The sequence below is a fragment of the Chiloscyllium punctatum genome, chromosome 11 (genome assembly GCF_047496795.1).
Source record: "Chiloscyllium punctatum isolate Juve2018m chromosome 11, sChiPun1.3, whole genome shotgun sequence".
In the NCBI taxonomy this organism is placed as follows: domain Eukaryota; kingdom Metazoa; phylum Chordata; class Chondrichthyes; order Orectolobiformes; family Hemiscylliidae; genus Chiloscyllium; species Chiloscyllium punctatum.
The window spans coordinates 6,357,366-6,378,283 of record NC_092749.1 but is presented as its reverse complement, the minus strand read 5'-3'; the positions used below and the strand labels follow the sequence as shown (position 1 = coordinate 6,378,283).

The 20,918-nt window shown below is 46.4% G+C and overlaps 1 protein-coding gene across 1 annotated transcript; it reads left to right on the top strand.

Annotated features, from left to right (window-relative positions):
* The first annotated feature begins 7,409 nt into the window (after positions 1-7,409).
* Positions 7,410-20,115, top strand: LOC140482701 (nucleoside diphosphate kinase 6-like). Its single transcript, XM_072580231.1, has 6 exons — positions 7,410-7,493; positions 8,378-8,501; positions 16,562-16,664; positions 17,197-17,236; positions 17,350-17,510; positions 19,377-20,115. Exons 2-6 carry the CDS (start codon positions 8,379-8,381, stop codon positions 19,637-19,639), a joined length of 690 nt encoding a protein of 229 aa, XP_072436332.1. The 5' UTR covers positions 7,410-7,493; position 8,378; the 3' UTR covers positions 19,640-20,115.
* Positions 20,116-20,918: the final 803 nt, after the last annotated feature.

Genomic DNA, 20,918 nt, shown 5'->3' with positions numbered 1-20,918 from the left:
AGGGGTATGGGTGGGTGCGCTTCGGCAGGTCGGTGTGGACTTGTTGGGCTGAAGGGCCTGTTTCCACACTGTAAGTAATCTAATCTAATCAACTCCATTCCTCCTGCCAAAGTACACAACCTCACATTTTCATAGAAAATCATAGAATCCCTACAGTGTGGAAACAGGCCATTTGGCCCAACAAGTCCACACTCACCCTCCAAAGAGTAACTCACCCAGAACCATTCCCCTCTCCTCCTTTGCTGACAAATGCACCTAATCTACTCATCCCCTGAACATGATGGGCACTCGAACATGGCCAATTCATCTAAACTGCACAACTTTGGATCTCCACGCAGACAGTCTGACAAGGCTGGAATTGAACCCGGGTCCTTAGCACTGTGAGGCAACAGTGCTAGCCACTGAGCAACCGTGCCACCCCCACATTATTTCCCACATTATAATCAATCTGCCAAGTTTTTATCCACTTGCTTAACCTGTCCATAACCTGACAGGATAGAGGTGGGAATGTGTTTCCCTGGGTGGGGAGTACAGAACTGAGGGTGGTCATCATCTCATGGTAGGTAAAGGGTCAGCCCCTGAGGATTTTCTTCACTTAAATTGCTCGGAACCATTGGAATCCTCAGACCCAGAGAGCTGCGCCTGCTCTGTCATTTAGTATGTTCAAGACAGAGGTCAATGGGTTTTTAGGTATTTCATGAATTAAGGAATTTGGGACAGTGTAAGAAGATGGAACAAAAATAAAAAATGTGATTGTATTGAATGATGCACTAGGGTCGAGGGGCTGAGTGGCCTCCTGTTTCATATTGAAGAACCAATGTAAGTCACAGACATTTACAACACAAGTCAACAAAGATTGGACTGCACAAATCCCATTTTCCAGCTTTTGGCCCATATCCATGGAGGCTACGGCAATGCAAGTGACTATCTCAAAACTGCTTCAATGTTACAAGAGTTTTTGAATCAGTCACCCCTAGGCTCCCACCACCCCTTTGAGTTAAAAGAAAATTCTCATCAATGTGTTGCCGCGCCCCCTCCCCAGGGTATGTGACATCCAGTGTAATGCCTTCCCCGGGACATCTGACACTCAGTGTGAATCCCCCTGGAGTACCTGACCCTCAGTGCGATGCCCCCCCACCCCCTCCCCTCCCCGATGTATCTGATACTCAGTGCGATGCCCCCCCCCCGATGTATCTGATACTCAGTGTGATGCCCCGCCCCGCCGGGCATCTGACACTCGGTGTAATGCTCCCCCCAGGGTATCTGACACTCAGTGTGATGCCCCCCCCCCCCCAAGGATCTGACACTCAGTGTGATGCCCCCCTCCACCCCAGGGTATCTGACACTCAGTGTGATGCCCCCCCCCCACCCCAGGGTATCTGATACTCAGTGTGATGACCCCCCCCCCCCCCCACCCCGGGGTATCTGACACTCAGTGTGATGACCCCCCCCCCCCACCCCGGGGTATCTGACACTCAGTGTGATGACCCCCCCCCCCCACCCCAGGGTATCTGACACTCAGTGTGATGACCCCCCCCCCCACCCCGGGGTATCTGACACTCGGTGTGATGACCCCCCCCCCCCCACCCCGGGGTATCTGACACTCAGTGTGATGCCCCCCCACCTCCTGCCCCTCCCTAGAGGCTAAGTCCCAGCCTCTGGCCGTGGTGGTCGCAATGCTCCTATCACACCCCATGGGATCTGCTGTCTCTCTCGGGGATCAGTGATCTGCTTGCGCTTGAACCTTCCCTGTGGGTCTGTGGATCCCGGAGCCGCTCGCTCACCCGCTTTTCCGGTGCCTGTCCGGAGTTGATCACACTGTGGCGGGTGGATCCCTCTGTCCCGGGTTGATCTCTCCCTGTGTCAGGTGGATCCCTCTGTCCCGGGTTGATCTCTCCCTGTGTCAGGTGGATTCTCTCCATGTCCCGGGTGTATTCCTTTTCCTGAGTTGATCTCTCTCTGTCCCGGGTTGGTTCTCTTGTTCAGAATGGGTCTCACTATCCTGAGTGGATCATCCCCTCGTCCCGAGTGGGTCTCTCTGTTCCGAGTGGATTCTCTCCTGGTGCCGAGTGGATCTCTCTGTTCCGAGTGGATCTCTCTGTCCTGAGTGGGTCACTCTGTCTGTCTGACCGGTGGTGGTGGTGTTTTGAGGGAATGTACCCTGATCCCAGCCTCTTGCTGCAAAATTTGAGTCAGAGAGTCTGTTTCTTCAACCCAAAGGAACTGGGCTGTGAGGAGGGAGAAGAGACACAACCACAAATAAACTGCTGGGAATAACAGAACAGAAAAGAGGAGAGAGAGAGGAAGAAAGCGAGAGAGACAGAGACTGGCAGAAAGAGAGAGAGAGAGAGAGAGAGGAAGACTGTCAGACCGAAAGAGAGAGATGGAGAAAGGGACATAGAGAAAGAGGGACAAAGAGAGAGAGAGAGACAGAGACTAGCATGTACTGGTTCTGAGGAAGGGTCATTTAACCCAAAACTCTGATTTCTTTCTGCCTGATGCTGCCAGACCTGTTGATCATTTCCAGCATTTTTTTTTTGTTTTTGTTTCTGATTTACACCATCTGCAGGCCTCCCTTTTTTATATTGGAGGTAGTGATGGGGTTAGACACACACAGCGTGAATAGGAAGAGACGGAAAAACACTAGTTTAAACATTTTATCTTATTGGAAATAAAACATTACTTCAGGGATTTCTGACCACCTTCAGCAAGGTTAGGATTTCACACTAAAATGCTTTGAATAATGTTAAAATGTTAAACTGCTGCAGAGGAGCCTGATTCCAATGGGTTTATTAATTAGAGCCAGTTATTTCTCCAGATCCTTTGCTGCCTGCCCTCTCCCTCTCCAAATCCTTTTACATCCCTCATTTTTGCAACAATAAAAAAAAACTAATTCCTAGTTAGTCGATGTCAGAAACTTTGTTTCAGCAATTGATTGCAGCAGAGAATACCACACTCCAACTAGGCACAAGGAGAGCTCTCCCATGGAGATTTAATTGTCTCCCCAATATTTCCTACTATTAATAAAAAAGTGATTTGTGGGTTGTTCTTCACTCTACTATTGACCACGAGAACTAATAGAAATATGTATTTGTCTGATTTTCATTCATTCCAGAGCACTTCAAGCAATAGCTATACCCTGTAAAACTAAGAGGTTCTTGTGGAGCAGTGGTAGTATCCCTATCTCTGAATCAGGAGGCCTAAGTTGAAATCCTATCTTTCCCAGAGGTGTGTAATAACATCTCTGATCAGGTTGGTTAGGAAATATCTACCTTGAAATACAAATATCACTCAAGTGCCAGGCAATGGTCTCTAACCATGGTCCATGATAATCAATGGTATCACTATCACTGAAACCCCTTTCTTCGTGGGGGTTACCAGCCATACCAATACAGGGGCTACAAGAGCAGGTCAGAATAAAAAAGACTGCCGAAGCTGGAAACCTAAAGTAGAAAGTGAAAATGCTGGAGAAACTCAGCAGGTCTGGCAGCATCTGTGGAGAGAGAAATAGAGTTAATGTCTCGAGTCTGATACGCCTCTTCCTCAGAACAGGAAGGGGTTGGAAAATTGTGGTTTCTAAATATTTTTGACAGAGAGGGAGAAGAGGAACAAGAGGAACAGATACTGGAGGAGGCCAGATCAAAAGACAAGGGCTGGTCATGGTGATAAAGGAGACATAGAGATGTCAGGTAAGTGCCATGCTAGCTGTGATGGGGAGAAGATGGGTTTGCTGAGACAAAGCCAGTAAGAAAAAAAAAACAACTCATGTAGAGGCTGGAGAAGTTGCAACCAAAATGAAGGACAGAGATCAAGCTCTGAAATTTTTCAGCTCAATATTGGGTCCTAGAGGCTATAAAGGCAGGTAGATGGACAGAGCGGGCAGCCTCTTTGTAAGAAATTAAATCAATTGCACAAAGTTATATCGAGTTGGAATGTACGGAATCTGTATGGGTAGAGCTGAGGAATCACAAAAGAGAAAAAGACCTTGATGGGAGTTGTGTATTGGTCTCTGAGCAGTCGTCAGGATGTGGGAAAGAAATTAAATCAGGAGATAGAAAAGGCAGTTAGAACAGGCACTATTATAATCAACATGGGGGACTTCAATATGCAGGAGGACTGGGAAAGTCAGGTTGGTAGCAGATCTCAAGAAAAGGAATTTGTGGAATGATTAAGATAGGTTTTTGGAACAGCTTATGGTTGAGCCCACTAGGGAACAGGGAATTCTGGATTTGGTGATGTGCAATGAGAAAGACTTGATGAGGGAGATTTAGGTGAAGGTGGCAGTGACCAGAATATAGAATCATAAAGTCACACAGCACGGAAACAGATCCTTTGACACTTGCCCATGCCAACCAAGAATCCTAAACTGAACTAGTCCCATTTGTCTGCATTTGGCCCATATTGCTCTAAACTTTTCCTATTCATATGCCCATCTACATGTCTATTAAATGTTGTAATTGTACTCACCTCTACCACTTCCTCTGGCAGCTCGTTCCACCAGCCTCTGTGTGAAAATGTTGCCCCTCATATCCCTTTTAAATCTTTCCCCTCTCACCTTAAAACTATGTCCTCTGATTTTGGACTCCCCTACCCTGCGGAAAAGACCTTGGCTATTCACCTTATCCATGCCCCTCATGATTTTATAAACCTCTATAAGATTATCCCTCAGCTTCCTATGTTCCAGGGAAATGGATCTCAGTAGATGTGACAATAATAAATCAAATCAAAAACTCCCAGCTTATCTAGCCTCTCCTTATAATACAAATTCTGTAGTCTAGTTAATATCCTTGTAAATCCTTTCTGCAACCTTTCCAGTTTAGTAATATCCTCCCAATTGTAGGGTGATCAGAATTGTATGCAGTACTCCAAATGTGGCCTCACCAATGTCTTGCATAACCACAATATGACATCCTAACTCCTGTACTCAATGTTCTGACCAATGAAGACAAGCATGCCAAATGCCTTCTTCCACCCTGTCTACCTGTTACGTCACTTTCAAGGAATTATGTGCTTGCGCTCTTAGGTCTCTCTGTTCAACAACACTCCCCTGGGCCCTACCATTAACTGTGTAAGTCCTGACCTGGTTTGTCTTACCAAACTCCAACACCTCACATTTATCTAAACTAAACTCCATCTGCCATTCCTCACTCCATTAGATCAGCTAATTGTACTCTTAGATAATATTCTTCACTTTCTACTACACCAATTCTGGCATCAACTACAAACTTACTAACTATGCCTCCTATATTTTTAACCAAATAATTTATATAAATGATGAATAACAGTATACCAAGCAGCGATCCTTGTATCACACTGCTGGTCACAGGCCTCCAGTCTGAACAACAACTACCTACCACCATCCTCTGTCTCCTACCATCAAGCCAAATTTACATGCAATTGGCTAGTTCTCCCTGGATCCCATGCGATATAACCTTACTAAGCAGTCTAACATGAGGAACCTTATCAAAGACTTTGCTAAAGTCCATGTAGACAACATCTACCGCTCTGCCTTCATCTATCTTTTTGGTCACATCTTCAAAAACTCAGTTTGTGAGACATAATTCCCATGGACAAGGCCATGTTGATTATTCCTAATTAGCCCTTACTTTTCCAAATGCATGTAAATTCTGTCTCTCAGAATCCCCTCCACCAACTTAGCCATGACTGATGTCAGGCACACCGGTCTAAAGTTCCTCGGCTTGTTCTTACAGCTCTTCTTAAGGTGCAACATTAGCCATCTTCCAGGCTTCAAGCACCTCACTAACTATTGTAGATGATATAAAAATCTTTACATGGGCCCCACAATTTCTTCCCTAGCCTATCACAATGTCCTGAGATACATGTGATCAGGTCCTGAGGTTTTATCAACCTTATGTGTTTTAAGACCTCCAGCACCTCCTTCTACAATGTGGACTCTTTTCAAGACATCATTATTTCCCTAAGTTCACCTAGCTTCCATGTCTTTCTCCACAATAAATACTGACGGAAAATACTTGTTTAGTATCTCACCTATCTCTTGCCTTCCATATATAGATAACCTTGTTGATCTTTAAGGGGCCATATTCTTTCCCTCATTACTCTGTGGCCCTTAATGTATTTATAGAATTTCTTTGAATACTAAAGAGTAAAGAACAATACAGTACAGGAACAGGTCCTTCAGCCCTCTAAGCCTGTGCCACCACATTTTTCCTTTCCAAACTAAAACTGCCTTTTCTCACAGGATCCATATCCCTCTATTCTCTTTCTATTTACATATTCATCCAGCTTCTTCAATACTGCTATTGTATTCGCTTCCACCACCTCGTTTGGCAACTTATTCCAGGAACTCAACACCCTTTATGTGAAAACATTACCTTATACGTCTCTTTTAAATGCCCCCCTCACACCTTGAACCTGTGTCCCCCAGTGATTGACCTCTCAACCCTGGGACAAAGTCTCATACTTTCCACTCTATACATGCCATTCACAATATTATAAATTTCTTTCAAGATGCCCCTCAACCTCCAGCGTTCCAGTGAAAACAAATCTAGTCTAGCCAATCTTTCTCCATAGCTAAAATCCCCCATACCAGGCAACATCCTGGTAAACCTTTTCTGTACCCTCTTCAAAGCATCCACATTCTTCTTGGTAGCGTGGTGACCATAACTGAATGCAATTTTCCAAGTGTGGTCCAACTAAAGTTCTATAAAGCTGCAGCATAACTTGTCTATCCTTACACTCAATGCCTTCAACTTATCTGCCCAGGCTACCTCATGTCCCCTTTTCATCCTTCTGATTTCTCTCTTAAGTATATCTCCTATTCATGCTATAGTCTGAGAGGGAGGAAATTGGATCAGCGGATGGAGGGAGGAGTGATAGAGGGAGGAGTGATGTGAGGGTTTGAGTTATAAGGAGAGGCTGGACAGGCTGGGATTTGTTTCACAGGAGTATAGGAGGATGAGGTTGTAGAGGTTTATAAAATCATGAGGGCATAGATAAGGTGAATAGCCAAGAGTTATTTTTCCCCTTATGGTGGGGAATTTCAAAACTACCTTTTTTATTTAAATACAGTGGGTGGTTTGCATGTGGAATAAACTTCCAGAAGGAGTGGTGGATGTGGATACAGTTACAATGTTGAAAAGACATTTGGATAAATACATGAATAGGAAAAGTTTGGAGGGATATGGGCCAGGAGGAGGCAGAAGGGGCGAGTTTAATTTGGGAACATAGGACTGATTGGACTTAGGCGTCTGTTTCGGTGCTGCATGACTCCAAGATGGTGGGGTTTGTGAAGATTGTGATCAGAGCTCAAGGGAGAAGGTGTAAGAGTGACCCTGCCATTGACAGAGTCAGTCCCCACCAACCTGTCAGCCTCCCAAAGTGCCCCGGAACTAATCCGCGGGATCGCTCTCCCCCGGGAGGGGCAGTCCGGGCGGAGCCGGAAGTTATGGGGAACTGATTTCGCACGGACTGTTTCTGGTTGGCGGTTTCTATGGCGGCGGCAGCGCAAGCGGGTGAGTGTTTCCGCGGGGATCACCGTCACCCCCCCCCCCCCCTCCCCCGGCCCCGATCCCCCAACCCTCCGGCCTGTCCACCCCACAGCCGCCCGTGAGGGTGTTGTCAGGCCCCGAATTATTTTTTTGGGGGGGGGGGGTCTGGCGCCGTTTAATTTAAATCAAATCAACCCCAACTTGTCCCGAGATAGGGGCTGCTGGGCCGGGGGGGGGGGGGAAGAGGGGGAGGGGGAGGGGGGGAGGAGGTGGGGGGTGGAGAGTGTGTCTGGGGATGGGGATGGGGATGGGGAGGGGGGAGTGGGGATGGGGAGGGGGGAGTGGGGAGGGGGAGGGGGGAGTGGGGAGGGGGAGGGGGGAGGGGGATGGGGAGGGGGGGAGGGGGGATGGGGGATGGGGGAGGGGGGGGGTGTCTCTGAGATGAGTCCAAAGGCGAAGAGAACCTTCACAGTTGGGCCGGGCCAATCACGGCTGGAATCAGCAACCACCCCCCCCCCTCCCCCCCCCCCCCGCCACAACAACCCCTCCCTCACCCACACATACCCCACGCCTGTTCCCTCCACACACACCTCCCCCCCCCCAATACACACACCTCCCACAGATCCAAACGCACAACCCACTTCTGCATCCCCCCGCCCCCGCAACACATACACAGATAAAGAGGAACACTCCACCTGTCCAAAGAGCTTCAAAACCTTGGAGTCATTGGAAATGTCTGGGACTGAGATCAACAGATTTCACTTTGTCTGGATCTCCAGGGATGTGTGACAAAGATGTAAAGGTGTAACTGTGTACTGGAGCAGGCAGAAAGGGCTTCCTCCTGTTCCAGGATCACCATGAGTTTATCAATCGTGTTTATCTTCTTATATGTTATCTTCATTCATCAGGATGATGTTCAACCTTCTCAGACTTGTGAAAATGCAGGCGCCTATTGGACACGCTCGGCCTTTACTCCAGCTCACACTGGCTCTGATAAAACCTGATGCTGTAGCTCACCCCTTAATCCTGCAGGTAGGGAGAACTATCCACTCAGGTGGATAGAGTTTGTAAGAAGGCCTATGGAGTATTATCGTTCATTAGCAGAGGGATTGAATTCAAGAGTTGTGAAGTGATGTTGCAGCTGTACAGGACTTTGGTTAGGCCAAAGTTGGAGTACTGTGTGCAGTTCTGGTCGCCTCACTTTAGGAAAGATGTGGAAGCTTTGGAGAGGGTGCAGAGAAGATTTACCAGGATGTTGCCTGGAATGGAGAATAGGTCGTACGAGGATAGGTTGAGAGTTCTCGGCCTTTTCTCGTTGGAACGGCGAAGGATGAGGGGTGACTTGATAGAGGTTTATAAGATGATCAGAGAATAGATAGAGTAGACAGTCAGAAACTTTTTCCCCGGGTACAACAGAGTGTTACAAGGGGACATAAATTTAAGGTGAAGGGTGGAAGGTATAGGGGAGATGTCAGGGGTGGGTTCTTTACCCAGAGAGTGGTGGGGGCATGGAATGCGCTGCCCGTGGGAGTGGTAGAGTCAGAATCATTGGCGACCTTTAAGCGGCATTTGGATCGGTACATGGATGGGTGCTTAATCTAGGTTAGAAGTTCGGCACAACATCGTGGGCCGAAGGGCCTGTTCTGTGCTGTATTGTTCTATGTTCTAACTTCTGTTAACCACACTCATCCTGTGGGCATCCGTGACTGCATGAGTCTTAATGATCATTAGAGACTGCAACATCATGTTATCCATCTGTGAATTTGCCTATAATTCAGTTCAAGGAAGTCGGAAAGGATTACACCCTATGTGACATTTTTAGTTTGGGAAACCTGGTTGGCATGGCAAGTTGGACTGATGGGTCTGTTTCAGCGTATGACTCTGATGCTATGACTTTGGGACATTCTGATAAGATTCAACTCCCATTGCTCAAATGGGCAAGTCACTTAAAATGTCTGTAAAGCAGTAGCTTTTAGCTATTTGCATTAAAGTCTGTTTTAAAGTTACTGATGACCAGAATTTGCCAGTTCTCAACAATTCATAAAAGTGCACTGAATGCCAGAACAAAGATTAGATAACCACAAAGACAGAAGTTGCTGGTAAAGCTCAGCAGGTCTGGCAGATGTTGTGAAGAGAAATCAAAATTAATGTTTCGGCTTCAGAGACCCTTCCTCAGAACTCAGTGGTTAGCACTGCTGCCTCGCAATGCCAAGAGACCCGGGTTCAATTCCTGCCTCAGGCGACTGTCTGTGTGGAGTTTGCACATTCTCCCCGTGTCTGCGTGGGTTTCCTCCGGGTGCTCTGGTTTCCTCCCACAATCCAAAAATGTGCAGGTTAGGTGAATTGGCCATGCTAAATTGCCTGTAGTGTTAGGTGAAGGGGTAAAAGTAGGAGAATGGGTTTGGGTGGGTTACACTTTGGCGGGTCGGTGTGGACTTGTTGGGTCGAAGGGCCTGTTTCCACACTGTAAGTAATCTAATCTAAGTGAGTAATCTAATCTAAGTATCTCATTACGATCAATTTATTGCATGGGCACTCGGATCCTTTAAACCTCTTGTGGTGTTAGGTTGTAGCTGACGCTAACCATTACCTGCAGCAGCTAATATGTCTGGAAAGAGGCGATCCTTGAGTCTGGGAGCCAAGATCGAGCTTCTAAGCAGGTTTGACAAAATATTTGAGATTAGTCACTGACAAAATAAGAAATTGATGGGAAACCTCAGCAAGTCTGGCAGCATTAGAGAAAGCAGAATTAACTTTGCAGATTCAGTGACTCTCCTTCAGAACTGACCATAGCTGGGAATGATTGGTACATAGGGGAACCTTGATTATCCAAACGTGATGGGTAGGTACTACTTCGTTCGGGTAATCGATTACTCGGTTAGTCAATTAAATGCCTTTCCTTTGGGGCTCAGAGTTTTTAAAATCTGCTCCCTGTTCAGGAGACTGCAGCAGCACACAGTATGTGAAACCCCGCCCCCCAAACGCATCCAACACCGCCTCCTCGCCACCAACCCCAACACCGCCCTCCCCGATCCCAACACCACTCCCCCGACTCCAACACCACCCCCCCAACCTCATCCACCACTGTCCCCCACCCCCTCACTGTAAACAAAAGACGCGATCACTGTTGGAAACATGTCTTTGATGTAATGTTTCCATTGGGACCCTGAGGTCTCCTTCGGGTAATCTGATTTTTTGGATAATTAATATTCGGATCATTGAGGTTCCTCTGTATATGCTAGAGAAAGGGTGGGGAGAAGGGGAAAGAGTAAATGATCGGTGAAATGGAGCCCAGAAACAGAGAGAAAAACAGTTGGGCAGACAAACGAATGGGTAAACGTCAGCCTGGAGAATGAGTAGCTGCTAATGGGGACAATTAGTGGCTGACGATGGGTAGTGTATGGTAGCAGCCCATGTAGTAACAGGCCTGGTGAGGGGGGATGGGGTAAAGATACAGGATGGTGCTCAGGCCCTAATCTAAGTGAACTTGATATTGAGTCCAGAAGGCTGCAGGGTCCCCAAACAGAAAAGGAGATACTGTTCTTCCAGCTTGCACTGAGTTTTGTTGGAGCACTGAAGCAAGTCTGAGACAGAGATGTTGGCCAGGGAAAATGGTGGTACAGTATCTTGATTTGGCAAGCAACTGGAAGCTCAGGGTCATTTTTACGGTTAGAGCATAGGTGTTCTGTAAAGTGGTTGCCCACTCTGCGTTTTGTCTCCCTCATGTAAAGGAAACCACATCAGTGTCAGCCACTAATGATCTGCAGTTATTCATTCTCCCAGGCTGACCTTCGCCCACTCCTTTGTCTGCCCACCTGTGTTTTTCTCTGGGGCTGGCTTGTTGATTGTGGGAATGGAAGTCCCAGCCTAACACATTATTCTGACGTACGAAGGAGGAGACGCTTAACTCCAGCTCAATGCCAGCAAAACCAAGGAACTCATTATTGACTTTCAGCGGGATGTTACTCATGTCCTCCTACACATTAACGGCACAGGGGTGGAACGAGTGTAGAGTGTCAAGCTCCTGGGGGTGGTCATCCACAACAAACTTTCTTGGACTGTTCATGTGGATGCACTGGTTACAAAGGCCCAACAATGTCTCTTCATCCTCAGGCAGCTGAGGAAATTTGGCATGATGGCGAATACCCTTGCCAACCTTTAGAGGTGCACCATCAAGAGCTTTCTGTCTGGATGTACCATTCAAATTTGGGAACAGTTACAGAGTGGTGAACTCGGCCCGGACAATCACAAAGGCCAGCCTCCCATCTCTGGAATCCATCTACCAGGTCCGCTGTCAAGGAAAGGCCGCTAGCATTCTCAAAGATCCATCCCACCCTGGCAATGTTTTTCTACAACCTCTACCATCGGGGAGAAGGTACAGAAGCCTGAACACACGCACCAGCCGGTTTCGCAACTGTTTCTACCCTACTGTTGTTAGAATACTAAATGAGCTCACAAACTCTTAACATTCGCCTGTACCTGTGTTTTTGTTTTTGTTTTTGTTTTTGCTGCTGTTTACCTATTATTTACTATCTATGCTATTTAATTACATGATCTGTCTGTATTGCTCGCCAGGCAAAGCTTTTCACTGTGCCTCGGTACATGTGATAATAAATTCAATTCAATTCAAATTCAACTCCAGCAGGAGATACATCCAGGTCTACCTGGCAGGGGGGTACCTTCAATATTGGAAGACCCCAGACCCCAGGATGTCTGTAACTGTGAAAAGACTGGTGTTCTCTACACATGCTTTGGGGGTGACATGTTAGCCTCACAATAGGAGGATCCCCTGGTCTGTAAGAGAGTCAGGAAATTACTTTCGGTTATGGCCAACTGCAATATGGATGAAATATGACTTGCTTGTGATTTGAAAGGAACAGAACCCTCACTGCTTCAGGGGAGTCCATCACCTACTTGTTATACACTGGGTGAGTAAGTTTGCTGTGAATGGATGCATCAGTGGGATGGCAGGCTTCTGGGCTGGCAAACTGTCATCTTCCTGGATAAGTCTTTAGGACACCCATGCATCACTGAGCTGAAGACCATTCACTTTGTATTCCTCCACTCTCTGAGCCAGCTCTTGGAGCAGGGGATTGTCTACTGTCTGAAGCAGCATTATGTCAAGGCAAAGAGAGAGAAGGCCCTGGATGTGGCGGCTAGTATTGCGGAGTTAACAGTAGGGCAGTGTATAATGGGAATCTCTCTTTTGAATGCTGTCCATCTGTTGAAAGACTCTTGGGATTCTGTCATTCAACAAATCAGTACCTTGCTTCAGGAAAGTAGACTTTCTAATGACTCAAAGTGAGGTGACTGAGGCAGTGCAGGAAGTGACTCCAAATGAAAGTAAGTCAGAGGAAGAATTCTCTTCAGCTGTGTTGCTTTGGGGGCTGTAATTCTGCATGTGATGTTCAGGAGGGGGGATATCAGAGAGGTCAATGCAAGTCTAGGGTGAAAGGACACAGAGCAAGGTCTGGTTATGCTGGTAGATGTATGCACTGGTACCAAACTCAGCAGCAGCACCTGATTATAGAACTAGATTGGGTGACCCTTTGAAAGGTTGATCTACTCTGGCTGCATCTTGTTCAAACTCATTCAAGGAAACAATCCTTTGCAAATCTGTAGAACTGATGTGCAATATTAGAAGTTTTAATGCAGATGAATGTTTTGTCATAGTTTGAAATAACTGTTCTGTGCTTGAAGTTTTATAAATGAATGACTGACAGTGCAGGGTGAGGCTCTTTGATGAAGCTCTACTGGCTCTTTGAAATGACATAGGAAAAGGTACCAAAGTGTGGTTTGGAATTGTCTTCCACAATTGACAGTGGATGCTAGATCAGTTTACAATTTAAAATCTGAAATGACTAAATATTTAAGCAAAAATATTAAAGGATATAGATCAAAGGCAAGTTGTGGAGATCGGCCACAGATCAGCCATGATCTAATTGAATGGCGGAACAGGCTTGAGGGGCTGAATGGCATAATCATTCCTCTGTGTTAGATGAAGAGACCAAATGTATGGTTTCTAAATTTGCAGATGATGCTAAAGGTGTGTAGGAATGTGAGTTGTCATGAGAATATAGAGACAGGTTAAGTGTGTGGGCTAAAATTTGGGGTATGGAATATAAAATGGAAATGTATGAAATTATCTGATGTGGGGAGAATAGAAAAGTAGTACGTGATTTATATGGAGAGAGATTGCAAAGCTTAGTGGTACAGAGTGTCTGGGTGTCCTGATACAAGTATGCTGCTATTGCAAGTGATTAGAAAGGCAAGTTATGTTTCTAGCAAAAGGAAAGATGTGGGGGGCTGTGAATGCAGCTGTACAAGGACTGGGTAAGACCACATTTGGTGAATTATTGATAATTTTGGCCTTGAGAAAGGATATTAGAAGAAGGTCAGAGAAGCATCACTTGACTGATGGCTGTACTAAAGGGCTTATCTTCTGCAGGATAATCGGACCCACTGGTTTAAGACTGATATCCAGATGGTGAATTAGGCTGCAAAAGGCATTCACAGATTTACAAGGTCTTCTTGTAAATCTGAAATTTGGCACAAACACCCATTTTCACCACCAGGGACATATTTCAGCGTTCCGAAAAGACCACTCCCTCCGTGACTCCCTCGTCAGGTCCACACCCCCCACCAACCCAACCTCCACTCCCGGCACCTTCCCCTGCAACCGCAAGAAATGCAAAGCTTGCGCCCACACCTCCCCCCTCACTTCCCTCCAAGGCCCCAAGGGACACTTCCATATCCGCCACAAATTCACCTGCACCTCCACACACATCATTTACTGCATCTGCTGCACCCGATGTAGCCTCCTCTATATTGGGGAGACAGGGTGCCTACTTGCGGAATGTTTCAGAGAACACCTCTGGGACACCCGGACCAACCAACCCAACGATCCCGTGGCTCAACATTTCAACTCCCCCTCCCACTCCACCAAGGACATGCAGGTCCTTGGACGACTCCATCGCCAGACCATGGCAACACAACAGCTGGAGGAAGAGCGCCTCATCTTCCGCCTGGGAACCCTCCAACCACAAGGGATGAACTCAGATTTCTCCAGTTTCCTCATTTCCCCTCCCCCCACCTTGTCTCAGTCAAATCCCTCGAACTCAGCACCACCTTCCTAACCTGCAATCTTCTTCCTGACCTCTCTGCCCCCACCCCCACTCCGGCCTATCACCCTCACCTTGACCTCCCTCCACCTATCGCATTTCCAACGCCCCTCCCCCAAGTCCCTCCTCCCTACCTTTTACCTTAGCCTGCTGGACTCACTTTCCTCATTCCTGAAGAAGGGCTGATGCCCGAAACGTTGATTCTCCTGCTCCTTGGATGCTGCCTGACCTGCTGCGCTTTTCCAGCAACACATCTTCAGTGTTAATCCAGAGACCCAGGTCTAGGGATCTGGGTACGAATCCTGCTGAGGCAGGTGGTGGAATCTGAATTTAACAAAAATCTGGAAATAAGACTCTAATGATATCCATGAATCCATTGTTGATTGTTGGAAAAGCCCACCGGGTTCACTAACATCCTAGAGGAAAGGAAACTGCCATCCTTACCTGGTCTGGCCTACATGTGACTCCAGACTGACAGCAATCTGGTTAACTCTTAACTTCCCTCTGGGCAATTAGGAATGGGCAATAAAAGTTGGCCTAGCCAGCGATGCCCCCCTTCACATGAATGAATAACAAAGTGTAATGAGCAATACCTCTTCTCAGTTAATTCTGGAGAGCTTCTGGTTTATTCTAAAGGAGCTAGAATTGTCAGTGAGCCTGTTGGAATTCAGAAGAATGAGTTGTGATCATATGTGGTTCTGGTGTATTTGGTATGGCTGGTGCTGACTTCTGCTCAGTTCAGCATGGAACGTGGGGACACAGTTTAAAATGACAGCATCTTCCTTTTCAGGTTGACTTTAGGAAGCATTTTCTTCTCTTGCAGGGTCAATAGTCTTAGGAATCAATCCTGTTCCCTACATAGCAGTGCAAAGTGATGAATTGAATATATAGGAGGCTGCGTGAGTTAGATTTCTGATTGACATGGGAGTTAAGGATTATGAGTGGGCAGACTAGCAAAGTGAAGTTGATGCCACAATCAGATCAGTCATGGTCTTCTCAAATGGTGGGACATGCTCAGTGGGTACAACATTCTGCTTCTACTTCTTGATATTTGTGTATCAGCATGGACTTCCAGTCTTGAGGTAATTCCTTGAAGAGTGGTCCCACTGTGGCTAAGTTCTTAAGGAAGATTGTAATGTTTGAACTTTCAGCTTTATTTCTTTATTTTCCATTTAAAGCTAAGAAGGTCTGCAATGTGTAATGTAACCTTATTTTGTATATTTTTACACTATGCTATAATTTCTACAATGTTTAACTTTTAACTTTGTTCTTTCTTTATATCTTGTTCATAAGATCTTGTACCTAGATGGTGCATTGTGTGGTAATATTATGCCCTTTTCACTGTACTCCTGTACACATGGCAATAACATCAAATCTTGTGTTGCTTCTTTTTTCTTGATTCCAGAAGAAACAGTTTCTCTCTGTCTGCTCTGTTAGTACCATTTAGTATCTTAAATGTAGTTAGTAATCTTCAACCTTGCAAGTATAGCTTTTCTTCTGTGTATGAATAACAAAGTATATACATCACCAGGTTTTTCCCATGCTGTGAAGCTTTTGGCTGCCTCCAAATAATTGTAGGAGTCTGTCATGTTGCATAAAAACGGGAACCAGTCATGAGCAGGATGATGAGAAACATGCTCTATGGTCAAGGTTTAGTTACGCCCTTGTACAGGATGGGTGGCTCAGGCTGTTGGGGAGGACAGGCTTAGTTTGTGCGTGCTGCCTGGTGTGAGCTGTGTATATGTGAATGCTGGATGTGGACTGGGTCAGCCGACCTCAGACATCCCGTTGTTGACCTGTTCTCGTGCTTTTTGTTGAGGCATCTCCCGTGGGGAATAGTCAGGGCAGTGAAGCAGCCCCTCCCTCCTTTGTCGGACTGTGATCCTCACCTTCACCCTGTTCCCTCAAGGCAACCCTGAGTGGTTAGAATCGTCACTGTACTAAGTCCTTTTTGCTGGTTGTTGATTTCAGGCTATCCATCAGAAGATATTGGACAACAACTTTATCATCCTGATGCACAAGTATTTAAAATGGGGCCAGGAAGAATCTCGGGCATTTTATGCAGAGCATTCAGGTATGAGTCCCTGCTCCTGGAAATGTTGATGAGTACATTGAAATCTTCCCTTTTGGTTTGTTTGTGCTATGTAGGTGTTACTGGCGAATTGCCTCAGGAATTGTTGACATTCCCATGCATCTGCTGCCATTCATGTTCTCGACTACACAATGTGGGTTTGGAAACGCTGTCATAGAATCATACATACAAATGGTAGTAATCCATTTGGCTCGTAGTGGATGTGCTAGCTCTGTCTAACAGCTGCATGGCTAGGCCTCTTCCATTGCATGTATTTTCTCTGCAACTCATTCCCCAATTCTTTATGAAAGCCTTGAGTTAATTTGCTACCAGACCCTAACTACTCATGGTATGACCACTCTCCTCATGTTACTATTGCATCCTTTGCCCTTCTTAAATCTGTGTCCACTGACTCTCATCAATGGGAACAGCTTCTGCCTGTCTATTCATGTTCAGATCCCTCACAATTTTGAAAAAAATACTCATCAAATCTTAAAAATTTCTTCAGATTTTTTTCTGATTTGTGTTGTTACAGGTCGATTTTTCTATCAGCGCGTGGTGGAGTTCATGACAAGGTGGGTTCTATAGGCACAGCAGAGTGTGCTTTTGATGCTGTTTCCTTTACCCATGTGATGACAGAGTTGCTCTTCCTCTAACCTTGCTGTTTCACTTCTCTTCTGTTTGACAGTGGTCCAATGAGAGCGTACGTCCTGGCTCGTGAGGATGCCATCCAGCGTTGGCGCTATGTGATGGGCCCAACTAAGGTGTTCCGAGCACGCTACTCTGCTCCGGAATCGATCCGTGGCACCTATGGGCTGACAGACACCAGAAACACCACACATGGCTCAGGTAAGTATTCCTGGACACAGGCACTGTCTCGAGCAAAAGGATTGGTTCATTTTAACTTGCTCTTGGTATACTCCCTCTATTACTAGCAGTGAAGCTTATTAGTAGTGAAGTTTATTATCTAATCGACAGAGGAATGTGATGATCCAACAGTGTACATCTTGTTTCATTTAGGAACCCCAGGCTGCATTGTGTCGTGACTAGTCATGTGTTTAAAGAATGTTGTCAGTTGCAGCAACTTGAGCTGCAGGTTTCACAGGTTAAGAGCAGCTCACCACACTGTGGCATATCTGTGAAGGTGAGAACTTAGTGGCTAGCACCGTTCTGGATGTGGTCGCTGAGGCTTAACAGTGTGCAGAGTGAATATGACAGTGGGTGATCGCAAGAGACTCAAAAGTATCTGTCAGTGGTACCACATTGGCACCAGTGGAGGGCAGCAAAGGCACATGACTCTGCAGTCAGAGCTTAGAGAGCTAGACAGGAAGTTTATGAGTAATCTGAAAAGTAATAATCTCTGGATTGCTTCCTGTATTATTTCGACACATAAACAGAAAAGAGACACAAAATTGTGACCAGAAATATGGTGCAGAAGGGGGAAGAGTTTTATATTCTTGGGATATAGGTATCAGCTTTAGTGGAGATGGTACTTGTACAAGCCAGATGTTTTGTGTCTAAACCGAGCTGGGGAAAGTTCCCTAGGAAGCTGATTGGAGGTAGATTTTCAAGTTAGCAGGCGTGTGGCAACCTGGAGATACTGTGGGGTGGGGGTGGGGGGTGAGAAATGGGAAAGACATTGGGTGACACTGATGGCTTGTGGGAGTGGGGAGTGTGAAACTGGGAGAGACACTGGGTGACACTGACACCCCCATGGGGGTGGGGGGGGGGAAGGTGTGAGAAATGGGAGACACGCTGGGTGACACTGACCCCCCCCCTGTGGGGTGGGGGAGCGTATGAGAAATGGGAGAGACACTGGGTGACACTGACGGCCTTTGGGGGTAGGGGTGGGTGAGAAATGGGAGAGACACTGGGTGACTCTGACCCCCCTGTGGGGGGGGTTGGGGGGGGGGGGGGGGAGGTGTGAGAAATGGGAGAGTGACACTGGGTGAATTCCTTACTCAGAGAGCCAGCCCTGACCCAACAGGCTGAGTGACCACCTCCTGTGCTGAGACCCATTCTGTGATTGAGTAATGTACAAATAGAGGCAGTTTTCAGCTGTCTGATGTCCCATTGTCTGCTTGTATTGTCACCTATCTCCAGTTGCAGTCCCTTGCATGGTCCCTGCGTTACTGTTTCAGTAATGGGGACAGTACTGGCCAAGAATTTGGAGCAGGCACCTGGCCATACCAGGTATCGTTGCTTCATTCAGTCCCTCCCTGGCTTTGTGCCTGGGTTTATCCGATAACGTCCTGATATGAAAGTGAGGGAGAAACCCTGGGGATCCACATCCACTCTCTTTCCCCATCGTTTCTATTGGTTTAATGAAATGATTTGGACTATACTTGTTGAAGACACGGGGCAAATTCCTTCATCTCAGGCTAATGGTACTGTACCAAGGCTCAGGGCATTGTCTCTAATAACAGCCAGAAATGAACAATCTCCGTTTGACCATGTCATCTTTATTCAGGTGAAATAAGCCTGTTCTAATAAATTGTACATGTGAGAAAATTAGCAGAGGTTTGGGTCTGATTGGATAGTACTTTGAAAGAAACAGCTCAGCTATGATAGGCTGAATGGCCTCTATTGGGTGAATATGCAGATGTTGAATAATTAGCTGCTCTAACATTGTACCCACTCTGTAGTCCCTCAGTCTCTCCACTGGAAAGCTGACTGTTGTGAATTGTCATTACCTCTTTGTTTTTACAACTTCAGACTCCCCAGAATCAGCAGCAAAGGAGATTTCCTTTTTCTTTCCTGAGTTTAAGCAGCAGCAGTGGATCAATAAGGAGGAGATGTCTTATCGCCAAGGATTATACTTTTACCATTCTGAGAAACAACTGCACCTGCTCAGGGGACACCAGCAGCAACCAATGCAGACTCAAGAGAGCTCACCACAGGCTGCCTTCGAGGGCACTGACTGCACACTGGACTCAAGGGCACAGATCGAGAGGGTAGTGACCACAGGCCAATTGTGAGGGCATGGACTTCAGCCCGGGCATGGACTACAGCCCGGGCATGAGGGCATCTGTTTCTGGGTCATGGATTTGACTGCAGGTGATTCAGGTCCATTTGATGCTCATTGTGGTCAAACAACCTGAGCGTTCACTGTCAGTGTTCCCCAGTCAGCGAGCCCCACTCACTGGGGCTCGAGGTCTGTTTGCGTCTCTCTGACTCTGTTGGAGAATTGATAGACTGCATTTGGATAGGCGAAGCAGGGAACACTTCACAATAGAGTTCCAGCTTCTCACTGTCAATCGCAACTCCATGCAATAGCAACAGACGAACCAGCACTGATAGAATTGGTGTTCATGGGCAAACTGGAGTTTGGAACTTGAACATTCTTGACTATTACCTTTTATCTTTAAACTGGCTACTGTGACAATCTGACTCTCTCACTGTGATTGTTCTGGTTATTTTGAATAAAAGATTTGTATATTTGTATGAATTGGAAGCACATGTTTCTGGTTATTAATGTTGACATCTGCCACCATATTTCTGACATTGTGTAAACATGGCTTAGTTTCTCCCACATATTCCTGAGATAAATGTGTCAATCAAGTGCTGATAAGCAGTTGCTGATGCCATGGATCGTGAGCAGGGAGACAGGAAGCCAGAACACTTTTGAGGAATTTTTTTTTTTTCGTTCTTTCATAGGATGTATGTGTTGTTGGCCAGGCCAGTATTCATTGGATTAGTGGTGCTGGAAGAGCACAGCAGGTTTCCTGATGAAGGGCTTTTGCCCGAAACGTCGATTTCGAAGCTACTTGGATGCTGCCTGAACCGATGTGCTCTTCCAGCACCACTAATCCAGAATCTGATTTCCAGCATCTGCAGTCATTGTTTTTACCTCCTTGAGCTGAGTGACTTACTCTGCCCTTTTAGGGGACAATTGAGAGTCAAGCACATTGCTGTGAGCCTGGACTCCAAGCCAGGAAAGGATGCTGGGCTCCTTTATATGCAACATTGCAGCAGGAGCTGTACGTGGGCAACCCCAGGAAGTTGATAGTGTACGTGTTTTGAGGCCAACCCTATGCTTTGTGATACCATCTGAGCGTGATCCTGTTTAGTGAATTCAGTGCAATGTCCCGCTTCTTGTCCCTATACGAATTAGAGACTTTTCAAACTTGAATGTTGCAAAATGCAAGAGAGCCAGTTAAGTAATGTTGCTCTGTTGCAACATGAGGAATGGCAGTTTACACACCGCACATTTCCACATGCAGAAATGAAATAAATAAGGGCTGCTGGTTATGGACA

Bases quoted from the DNA above. Each gene is read 5' to 3' on its own strand.
- LOC140482701 (XM_072580231.1), top strand. From the start codon at position 8,379: ATGATGTTCAACCTTCTCAGACTTGTGAAAATGCAGGCGCCTATTGGA. The intron at 8,502-16,561 runs GTAGGGAGAACT...TGTTGATTTCAG, and splicing joins CTCACCCCTTAATCCTGCAG to GCTATCCATCAGAAGATATT. The intron at 16,665-17,196 runs GTATGAGTCCCT...GTGTTGTTACAG, and splicing joins ATTTTATGCAGAGCATTCAG to GTCGATTTTTCTATCAGCGC.